Raw genomic sequence first — 11,447 nt, 5'->3', positions numbered from 1 at the left:
GGGGTGTGTAACCCTGCACCCAAGCCCATGCGTGCAGCAGAGTGGTGTGTACTGGGGCAGCCGGAGGGAAACCCCACAGCGGAAGCACACGGCACCCTGGGGGGTCTTCAGAGCCCTGGTGGGGCATGGCCGGGTCCCAGGCAGGTGATGCCCCCACCCAGCGCCAAGCAGACGGGTTTTAGGGCTGTTGCCTCGTCTGAGGGAGATGTGATGGCCACAGAGGTGGGAGCCGTGGGCAGAGTCCAGGGCCACTGCGGGAGGTGGATGGGCGAGCGGGCGGGGGGGGCAGCAGTGACTTCAGAGTGTGGCCCTGTGCCCCGTGTGCCTGGAGGGGTGTCGACTGGGCAATCGGATGCTGGCCTGGAGTCCCCTGGGGGCTGGGAGGTGACCGAAGGGTGAGTGTCTGGGGGTCAGCCGGGAGCGCCCGCACCTTCCTGGGCTAAGCCTGTGCCCATCCTGCCTCTGGGCTGAGGGCTGACCCTGCGTCACTTAGCGCCCAGCAGCACAGGAGCTCAGAGGGCAGGGAGTTGGGCGTGTCGTGGCTGAGTGAGCGCCCTGACTGGCGCCTGGCATACAGTAGGCGCACCATCCGTGCTTGAGTAGGGGCACAAGGAAGGGGCGGAGCAGCGACAGGCTGAGAAGGGACTCAAGAGGCCCTGGGCTTGTTTTTTGGTTGTTTTGTTCTTAAATGCAAATGAGCCCCTGCATGGAGGAGGGGCACCCGGACAGCAGGAGCAGGGTGGGGGTGGAGGCAGCCCCAGCAGCCCCTATCCCAGAAGACACAGAGCCTCTGTCTGCGGGACAGAGAAGGTTCTGTCTCCTGTGATCACTTCCGCCCAGCAAACGCAGGCACCGGGGGTGTGGGGGTTCTCCCACCTAAATAAATGCCTCCAAAATGACACTCCAGACCCCACGCGAGGCTCGACGCAGTCCCGAGCACTCATTCTTGGGGTGGCAGGGTGAGGTTCAGGAGGCCCACGCATGGCCTGGCAGGGTCAGCTCAGCCCTCCTGTGCCCCGTGCTCTGGCAGGGGTGGAGGAGCTGTGCCGGGACAGTCCCCTCAGGCCCCTCCCTGCCGTCAAATGCATGAGCTCAGGGCCCCAGCAGACAGCAGACTGCGTGGGGTCCCATGGTGGACAGCAGACTGCGTGGGGTCCCGTGGTGGACAGCAGACTGCGTGGGGTCCCGTGGTGGACAGCAGACTGCGTGGGGTCCCGTGGTGGACAGCAGACTGCGTGGGGTCCCGTGGTGGACAGCAGACTGCGTGGGGGTCAGGTGGTGAGCACCCCAACCTCCCTGTCCCTCCTCGTACCACGATTCCCTTCACCCAGAGCCCTCTGGGGACCCACGATGACTTCCTGGACCCTACACCAGACCCCATGGGCTCTGATCTTGACCCAGCCACCCTGGGCCCTTCTGGCCCCTCCCAGGCAATGGCTCTGGGCTCCCTGCTCCCTGGCCTAAAGGGCTGGCCCCTCCATCTGCTCAGGTGTCCGTGAGGCCCCAACCCCACTAACCCAGAACTCCCCATCTAGCCAACCTTCTACCTTCTCACAAACGTGTGCGGCACAGGCCTTGAGGTGGCCTCATGACCCACCCACCCCCCCAGCATTCCCACCTTTGGGTGACCCCTTTCCTCCAACAGACTCGTGGAGGAAACTCGTCTGAGGCACGTGCATCCCTCCACCTTTCTCTCTTGGATGCACACACTGGGAACCAGCAGCCATGCTGTGAGGAAGCCCAACCAGCTGCAGGGAGCAGCCCTGTGGAGGTGTCATAAGTAGCTGTTTCGGCCGACAGCTGTCACCATCTGCCAGGCCTGGGTGTGAAGACCCTGCCCAATGGCACCATCCATCAGCTGACATGTCACCCCAACCCTCAAGTCCTCCCAGCTGTCAGGACCAGAGGAAAGCTGTGCCCCTATTCCCAGGACACATCTCCCCCTTACAGAGCCCATGGATAAAATAATGCTGCCTTGTGCCATCAAGCTCCAGGGGGCTTCTCAACAAGGGACCCTGGCCACCTTCCAGATGGGATGTGCCCCCTAGGCCGGTTGGCTGACATACACTAGGTGCTCAAGAGAAGCCTGCTGGGTGTATTGAGTTACCCAGCCACACAGACGGCCCCTGTGGAATTCTGTGAGGACCAAATACTGAAAGTTTGGAGGGTGTGAGAAGCCCTTGGGTGGGAGGCTGGCAGGAAGGGAGAGTGCTTCTGGGAGCCCAGGGAACAGCCGTGCACGGGTGAATTCTAGGGAGCCATCCTGGCTCGGTGGTGACAGCACCAAGCCTCGAGGAGGGCTTGGCAGGCTTGGGGTAGGTGGGTTAGGGCCGATCTTTGAGGCCACCCCAGCCTCCACCACCTTATCCCACCTCTCAGAGCAAGATGAGGCACTTAGGCTTCCTATGGGTGGTGGCAGGATGGGGGTGCCACCGAGTCCAAGCATGGCTGTGGGGTCAGCGTCCCTCAGCCTGCGGTCATAGCTGTGACCCCTGGGAGGGTTCCCATTGCAACAGCCTGGGGTCAGGCACCTCCTTCATTCCCACGGGTTTGGTCCCACGGGCTGGTGACCAAAAACCCTCCCCTGATCTACTTGGCCTGGCAGGAGTGCGACGGGTTGGGGGGTCGGGTGGGGTCAGTGAGGACACAGCACAATGCAAACACTCTCTCTTTTCAACTCCCTTTCCAGCGTGCCCCAGGGCCACCAGGGTGTGGTGCCCAGAAATGCTGCTAAACCCTTGGAGCGGCCGTGGAAGGGCCCTCTAGCCCCAAGGCGTCTTGCGGGGCTGCAGGTACAGACAACCTCGACTACCACCAGCTCTACTGCTCGGTAGCATCCTCCCTTCCCGGGCCTCCGTCTCGATGCAGGGTGCCATAAAGGAAACCCCACACCCCTGGCTGGTGGACCACTCATGTGGTCTCAAGTCCAGGTACCTGGTGTGGGGACTTGGCTGCTGCATGCCCACTTCATTTCTTCATCTATAGAAGGCTCATGATACTGGGAGAGTGGTTGTGAGGCCAACAACCTGCAACACTGGTTGCAGCATGGAGTCCTGAATGGGCTGAAACGGGTGGGGAGCTCAGAGTCCCCTCTGGGACAGGGTCGGGGGAGAGGGGTCCCTGCAGGTGGGTCCTCATGCTGTCCTTGGCCCTGCCTTGCAGGGAGGAAGGCCTGGTCTTCCCAAATCTGCAGTCCCAGCTCTGCCCAGAGGAGTGGGAGGGTCCAGGGGAGGGCCAGGGACACCCCAAGACACCTTAGGAAGCAGGTGTTCAGTCCTCACTGCATGACCCTCTTGCTACAAAACAATCGATCTTTGTAGAGGGAAGGAGGTGAGGGCCTGGCACTAAATCAGTGGCGCGGTGACCAGGCCTCCCCATGGCCTCTGTGCAACTTATTCCGGGTTATTTTCTCTACACAGGTGGTTACATTTTAGACTTATTTTTTTAATTGTTGAAGTCATAGAACAGCAATGGAGAGAATTTAGAGCAAAACCAATAGGCCCACTTCGGGTCACCGGCCTCTGACTCTAGGGGCACCCCTCCCATCACCCGGCTCGCTGGCGTCGGGGACCTGGGGTCACAGGCCCATTGCCCATCGTCGCCTCCCTTGCCCCGTGAACCGGAGCTGTCTCCTCCCAACAGGTGCACGGCCGCCAGGTGGAAATCCCCGCCTCCCTGCCTCAGTTACCCCCATCCCATCCCACTCCAGGCCCAGCAAGGCGCCTCCAGCCCCGCCGGGGGCGAAACTGGGTGGTGGGCGGCTTGGACCAGGATTCCTAATGCCCTGAGGGGCCGCCAGCCCGTGGGCCCCGCCGCCGCCGCTCGCACCCACCCGAGTCGTCCCGCGACCCCCACAGTCCTGCGCCCTCCGCGGCCCCCCACACGCCAGCCCTACGTCCCCGGCCCCTCGCGCCGCCCCCCACGCGTGTATGCCCCTCCGCCCGCCCGGTGCGTCCCGGCGCCCGGAGGTGCCGGCAACTTTGTTGATCAAATTCCTGAACGCGCCTGAGCCGCGGGCTAAATATAACCCGCTTAGCGAGCCACGCTCTGCCGGGCCGCGCGGTGTCACCCGTGTCCAGAGGCCCGGAGTTCCCGCCGCTGCCGCCGCCGCTAGCGGAGCTGCCTCCGGCCCCGAGGCCGGGCCGCGAACCCAGGGGGCCGAGGGGGCGCCCTGCCGCGTGGCCCGAAGCGGACGAGGCCCCGAGGGGGTCCCCAGGCGCGGCCCGCGTCTGCTTCTCCGGACTCTCCGGCCGCCCAGTCTGGGAGCTGAGGCCCCTGGGGACCGCAGTTGCCCCCTGCGACCGTGCGCCCTCTGCCCGTGCAGTGCCCCGTGATGGCCACCAGAGGGCCCTGCCCTCTCCTCTCGCCAGCGGCCCGTCCCCACCCCTTCCCACAGCTGTTTCCCGCAGGAGATTGACAGCTGGGCGCTGAGTTGCCATGGGGATAAGCAAATGAGGGCGGCGGGGCTGGGGCTCCGATTGGCCCGGGGGCGCGCGCCCCTCCTGGGGAGGCGGGCCCAGGCGCCCGTCTCTATAAAGGGGCGCGCGCAGCTTCGCGTTTAGCCGTGGGAGGCGGGGCCGGCCGGCGGCGCGGGTGGGGCGCGGGAGCGGGTCCGGAGCAGCCCAAGGCGGCGGCCGCGGGGAGGAGGCGGCGGCGCGGGCCCGGGATCGACCGAGACACCCGGCCTGCGGCGCCCCTAGCGCGCCGCCCCGGAGTTGACCACGTGAAACTTTTCCCTGCGCCCCTCGGCGCCGTCTCCCCGTGCCGGCGCCCCCCCCGCCCCCGCCAGGACCGCCGCCTGCGGGGAGCAGGGGGGGGAGAGGCCCGCGGCTCCCCCCCCTCGCGCCGCCCGTCGGGGCGCGGCCGGGCGCGGGCCCCGGGCGATGGCCGCGGAGCTGGCGATGGGCCCCGAGCTGCCCAGCAGCCCGCTGGCCATCGAGTACGTCAACGACTTCGACCTGATGAAGTTCGAGGTGAAGAAGGAGCCGCCCGAGGCCGAACGCTTCTGCCACCGCCTGCCTCCCGGCTCGCTGTCCTCGACGCCACTCAGCACGCCCTGCTCCTCCGTGCCCTCCTCGCCCAGCTTCTGCGCGCCCAGCCCGGGCACCGGCGGCGGCGGCGCCGCGGGGGGCGGCGGCGGTGCGTCTCAGGCCGGGGGCGCTCCCGGACCGCCGAGCGGGGGCCCCGGCGCCGTCGGGGGCACCTCGGGGAAGCCGGCGCTGGAGGATCTGTACTGGATGAGCGGCTACCAGCACCACCTCAACCCCGAGGCGCTCAACCTGACGCCCGAGGACGCGGTGGAGGCGCTCATCGGCAGCGGCCACCACGGCGCGCACCACGGCGCGCACCACCCGGCGGCCACCGCGGCCTACGAGGCTTTCCGCGGCCCGGGCTTCGCGGGCGGCGGCGGCGCGGACGACATGGGCGCCGGGCACCACCACGGCGCGCACCACGCCGCCCACCACCACCACGCCGCCCACCACCACCACCACCACCACCATGGCGGCGCGGGCCACGGCGGCGGCGGCGCGGGCCACCACGTGCGCCTGGAGGAGCGCTTCTCCGACGACCAGCTGGTGTCCATGTCGGTGCGCGAGCTGAACCGGCAGCTCCGCGGCTTCAGCAAGGAGGAGGTCATCCGGCTCAAGCAGAAGCGGCGCACGCTCAAGAACCGCGGCTACGCGCAGTCCTGCCGTTTCAAGCGGGTGCAGCAGCGGCACATTCTGGAGAGCGAGAAGTGCCAACTCCAGAGCCAGGTGGAGCAGCTGAAGCTGGAGGTGGGGCGCCTGGCCAAAGAGCGGGACCTGTACAAGGAGAAATACGAGAAGCTGGCGGGCCGGGGCGGCCCCGGGGGCGCGGGCGGGGCCGGTTTCCCGCGGGAGCCTTCGCCGCCGCAGGCCGGTCCCGGCGGGGCCAAGGGCGCTCCCGACTTCTTCCTGTAGGCGCCGGACCCCGAGCCCGCGCCGCCATCGCCGGGGACAAGTTCGCGCAGGCCTCGCAGGGCCTCGGCTCGGACTCCGCGGTCCAGGACGTGGACGCCAGGCCCGGCCCGGCTGTGCTGGCCCCGCTGCCAAGTCTGCGGGCTCGGGGCTGGAGGCCCCTTCGCTCCTGGCCCCCTTTCGTGCGCGTCGGCCTGGGTCGCCGTCCTGACGTTGCGCGGAGAACGGTGATTTCCAAGGAAACTTGAGCCAGGTCTAACTTCTTTCCAAGCGTCCACTTGTACATATGTCGAACGTGGTTCTCCGTTCCCACCTTCGCCCTGCCAGCCGAGAGGGGCCGCGCTGCCGTCCCTTTCCGTGTAGCCCCTGCCTGCCCCCGCCCTCCTCCGTTCTCTTCTCAGCCTCCCTTTCCTTGCCTTTTTAAACTTCCCCTCCCCCTTTTAAAATCGGTTTTATTTTCGAAGTATTTATCTTTATTATGCTTGGTGATTAGAAAAGAAAACCTTGGAGGAAGCCCCTTCCTTCCCCAGCCGGGGTCCGCCCTCCGTCGCGAGTCGCAGCATGAGTCGCTCGCCAGGAGGGGCCCTGCCCCTGCCTGCCGCCTCCCCGCTTGCCCCCGACCCTGCTACCGGCGTTCCCTGGAGGTCGAAACCAGGGACTTCTCCTGTGCTGTGTCCAGGCCTGCTGTCCTATGCTCAACGGTGGGGGGAGGGGGGTGGGTCCTGTGCTCTGCCGGGTGGGGGCTGGCCCGGACCCCGAGCTGCTGTCTTTCTATGCACCAGAACATATCTATGACTCCTGGGGAAATATATCTTATTTTAACCTTCAAGAGAAGTGAAAGAAAAAAGTAATGCACAGTATTTCTAGCAGAAAAAAAAATTTTTTTTTTTAAGAGGAGGCTTGGGCCAGAGCCTCCTGGCATGAGGTGGGTGGAGAAAGTGTTTTTATTTTAATTTAAATTGTGTTTCGTTTTGTTTGTGGAATCTTTCTTTAACGCTTCATGACTTTTTGGACTAGCTGGGAGAGAGGGCGAGGAGGCAGGTGCTCCCGGCCCTGTAGGCTGGGCCAGGCGCCTGGGGGATCCGCCGGGTTTTCCGGTTTTCCGGGGCCCTCAGGGGCCATCACTGGGATTCCAGCCGGTCCACACCCCTCCCCTGAGCACTCGGAGTGGAAGGTGCGCCCACTTGTTGAAAGTTTTGTTGTGTAGTTGGTTTTCGTTGAGTTCTTTTTTCATTTGCTACGAAACTGAGAAAAAGAGAAAAATACACAAAATAAATCCGTTTAGATCCAAGTCACTGCAGCCTGGCTGTTTGTCGGTAGCTTTCAGTTTTGCTGTGTTTCTCCCTGAATCGAAGGAAGAGGAGGGCCCTGCATTGGGCTTTGTGCTGGCCCTGGGTGACGGATGGGCCCTGGGTGACGGCAGGACCAGGGAGAAACTGAGCAGCAAGGCACCGTCAGCCGGCTCTTACCCTGCAGACCTGTGCCCTCTGCGTCTGCCCTTGGTGAGGAAAGGCCGAGGGGCTTTTGGGGAGAGTCACTGAGGCAGGCTGCGGGTGCAGGGCCCCATCTTGGTGGGATGCCCGGCTGCATCCTGGTGGCCAGAACTGTCCCCAGCCCTCGGAGTCCGCCCGTCTCCCACCTGAAGGCGCAGCCTGCCCTCGTTCCTCTGAACGGCTGGCTGGGCATGGGCTGGGAGCACCGGGGAGGAGGCAGCACCCCCGAAATCTCACCCCCAGGGCGGCTGCAGGACGTGTGGTTGATGGTTCCCTCCCTTCACTGCCGGAGGAGAGGCAGGCGAGGGTCCGTGGTTTGCACATTTGGAGAGAGGGCTTCTGGCCTTGCAAGGGGTCCCCAGGCTTGCTTTTCTTGGGAGGGGCTATGCTGCTTTTCCGTCAGGGGTCAACAGAGGTTCTTTCTGGGGACAGGACGGAATTCTCTGTGAGTGAGTCTCCTGAGTTTGTTTTATCGTTTCAAGTGGAGAGACCTGGAGGAAGGCGAGTCCCTGTCGGTCCCTGCCACCGCCCCCTTTGCTTTCAGGTCTCTGTGGGAGTTCAAGCAGAATCCCAGCAGGGGAGCTGGCCGTGAAGGCATCTCTGTGGAGGAATATGCTGGTGGGAATTAAAGAAGTGTGGGGTGGAAGATGGAATTGAAGAGACTACGCTGGCAGGGACAGTCGGGTTCCAGCCAGCCTTGGGTGGCTCAGCCGCCCGGCCGGGGCCTTTGCTCACAGAGGCCACCTCTCCCCAAGGAGGGGCGGGGAGCCTGCCTTGGGCACATTCTCGGACGGGAATCTGCTGGCTCATTTTTCGTAGTCCGAAGTTGTAAAGAGCAGAGGACGTGGGACACCTTAGTTTTCACCATCGCCGCCCCCAGGAGCCCTTTGCACAGAGCCTTTCTCCTGGCCGAGAAAGTACAGGACCCAGCGGCTTCTGGAAGCCTGGATCAAAGGTGGCCTTTTTGGGGTGGGAGCGGCGGGCAGGGAGCTGTGTCACTCTCCCTGCCCCCTACCCCCACCCCAGGCGCCTGGGAGCCCTGCACTCAGGGGCCAGAACTGGGCCTCCCAGTGCACGAGGCCTGCTGGAGGCTTGCTGGGTTTGGGACTTAGAGGAACCCCGCTGCGGCGTGTGCCCGGGCTACCACCGGATCCAGCCTTCTCCGCAGCGTGCCCGGGCTGCCACCGGATCCAGCTTTCTCCGCAGCGTGGCGGGGCCTGAGCCATGGAGCCTTAGCAGCTGCTGCCGCTGGAGTCAGTTCACTTTCCTATTTTCTATTTTCTCTCCCCTTTCTCTTTCTCTCTCTCATCTGTCCCCCTCCCCACCCCCCACCACACACAAGGTGGAGCAGGCAGGTGAGCATGGGGACTGCTTATTCCTGTGTTCCAAGACAGAGCTTTTCTGAAAACCATTTTGGGGGAGCCGTGAACCCCCATGGGAAGATGACCATGTGTGGAAAGCACCTTTGGCTGCAGTTGCACCCGTGCCCACCCACACAGCACAGGCCTGGACCAGTGGCGCACACCTGACCCAGACGCCGTACAGCTTGCAGGGCTGGCTGGAGGCCTCGGTGTGACCCTTCGGGCGGGAGGGCCTGCTGCAGCCAGGCCTGGCTGGGGCTGGCAGCGGGGGAGGGTGGGCAGCTCTGGGGTTCCTGGCTGAGGGAGGTTGTGTGGCCACGAATCGGAGAATTAGATCCCTCAGCTCCTCCTCACTGGGCCTGGGGCCCTGGAGGGCAGCAGAGCTGGAGTTGCCAACGGCACTCGTGACCATGTGTGTCCCTTGTGTGCAAGGCAGCACCAAGATGCCTGGGGCTGAGGGGAGCTGGAGGGCCTCTGGAAGGAGCGACCACACCATCCTCAGCTCAGCTCCTGGGACCCTAGCCCCTGACCCATCCTGGAAGGGCAGCTGACCCCACCCCTACCTGGATGTCCCCAGAGGTCAGTGATGGTGCCTGACCTGGATGCCCCTGCACCCCTCCACTGCCATCACCGGGAGCCAGCGCAGGCAGGCAGGGATTCCTGGCACTTCAAAGGTGCCATCCTCTGCCTTCCTGGAGGAGGCTGCCTGGGCCCAGAGGGTGGGGCTTATCTCCCACACACCCCCACCACCACCCCACCCACCCCACGTGCCCACTGGGGGCCCACAGCAGGGACCCAGGTGACAGCCCTGGCCCAAGAGCTCCTGAGGGAGACACCAACCCCAGTGTCCTGTGTGTGACACTCGGCCCCCGCGTGAGCCCTGGGAGGGGGGGAGGCTGCGTGTGACACTCGGCCCCCGTGTGAGCCCTGGGAGAGGGGGAGGCTGCGTGTGACACTCGGCCCCCGCGTGAGCCCTGGGAGGGGGGAGGCTGGGGCCTGAGGCTGCCTTGAACAGGGATGGCGCAGCATGAGGAACTTGTGATCCTGGGGCAGCTCAGATATGTGGCCCCAGGAGTTGTGTCCCACCTCCCACCAGTGGGAGCTGTCTGTTTCCAGACAGCAGGGAGAGGCTGAAGGGGCCGGGGTTAATGCCCTGGGCCCGGGTGGACACCCATGACACGCGCTGGACACACGTGCCCAGGAGCACTGGCCACACTCGCCCCCCACTCGCCTGTGCCCAGCAGCCCACCTGGATGGGCATTGGTCTCCTGCCTTAAGCCCCCCTCAACCACCCACAGGGCTTGGGCTGGGGGTGCTCACAGGAGAAGGCCAGGGCCTTCACCTCCTTCCCCTGCAATTCCCAGGCGCTGGGCCAGGTGTGGCCCTGTATCCGCCCCCCCACTGCCCCCCAGCACGTCACAGTGGGTGGCTGTCGGCAGGGCCCCTCCCCAGCCTCCTATAGAGCCGGCTCTGAGATGAGGGCCAGGACAAAGCCGAGGTGTCCTCTGCCCCAGCCCGAGCACAAGGGTGGGTACGCCGTGGCACATGAACACACGCATGCATACAGCCCCGCATGTGGGAGTAGACGCACGCACACACAGACTCTACCCACCCGGACACACAACGGCAGACACACCTGTGGCCCTGCATACACGCACGTGTGGACCTGGCCAGCACACATGAGGGTGGAGTTACACCCAGATGTACGCATGTGGACCCACCAGCCCCACACGCAAACCAACCCCTTGGTTTTGTCTGGGCCGGTTCTCCATGCTGAGTCCTACCTCGCCACAGTGGGCTCTGATACGGGCCTCTCCAATGAAGTGCGGTCCTCAGCCATTGTCTGCTCAGTTCAGCCCAGCCCACCCTGTCCGGGAGGAGGGATCCTGGCCCTGCCCTGCCCCGGCTGCCTTGGCCTGTCCTTGCCACCTCTCTCCCAGCCCTGGTCCTTGGAGTCACCATGAGGGGCCCAGATGCCCTCCAGGATGGAGACCTCATCCTCCACTGCCAGGTGCTGAAGGCTCCCTAGGGTCATGCCCTCTTCCAGGGATGGATGTGGGGTGCAAGGCCCAGCCACCCGCTGGTTGGAACCATCACTAACCAGCCCAGCCAATCATGGAGGGGCTGAAGGCTCCATTTGCTCAGCGGGGACTTGGCTCAGCTCTGGAGGGCCCTGAAGGGGCCTGTCCAATAGATACGCCTGTGCAGGTCACAGTGTCACCAAGGGACCTGGCCCAGGGCCAGCGCTGTGACCTGCCACTGGGTATGGCTGGGAGCCTGGGGGCCCAACAGCCCCACCCTGGGCCTGGAGGAAGGGCAAAGCCGTCCCTGGCCCAGGGCTTGGGGACTCAGAACAGGGTGGGTGTCAGGAAGAACGTGGCCTTCCCCCCAGGGGACCTTGGTCTCCACACCTGCCAGCCACTCTGGGAAGCAGATACTCGGGGGCTCAGAGTCAGCCACAGGGGTGATGGGCTGACATTTGGAGGACAGGAAAGGGCCACCAGCCCTGTGGGGTCCACGCTCTCCCTTGGCCAGCCCCCACTCCTCCCTGCTGCCTTCATGGCTGAACCAGCCCTGTCTCTGCCATCCCCGGGCCTGGGTGCCTGGTCAGCAGTTCCCGGTCACGGAGTCCAGCCTCGGGCTGGGGAGGCCCA

General features: G+C 64.8%; 1 protein-coding gene across 1 annotated transcript; it reads left to right on the top strand.

Annotated features, from left to right (window-relative positions):
* The first annotated feature begins 4,111 nt into the window (after nt 1–4,111).
* MAFA (MAF bZIP transcription factor A) lies at nt 4,112–7,230 on the top strand. Its single transcript, XM_008001764.3, has one exon. It carries the CDS (start codon nt 4,884–4,886, stop codon nt 5,940–5,942), a length of 1,059 nt encoding a protein of 352 aa, XP_007999955.1. The 5' UTR covers nt 4,112–4,883; the 3' UTR covers nt 5,943–7,230.
* The last annotated feature ends 4,217 nt before the right edge of the window (nt 7,231–11,447 follow it).

This window comes from Chlorocebus sabaeus, chromosome 8, assembly GCF_047675955.1.
Source record: "Chlorocebus sabaeus isolate Y175 chromosome 8, mChlSab1.0.hap1, whole genome shotgun sequence".
Taxonomy (NCBI): Eukaryota; Metazoa; Chordata; class Mammalia; order Primates; family Cercopithecidae; genus Chlorocebus; species Chlorocebus sabaeus.
Note: the sequence above shows the minus strand (reverse complement) of the source record. Positions and strands in the feature narration are given on the sequence as shown.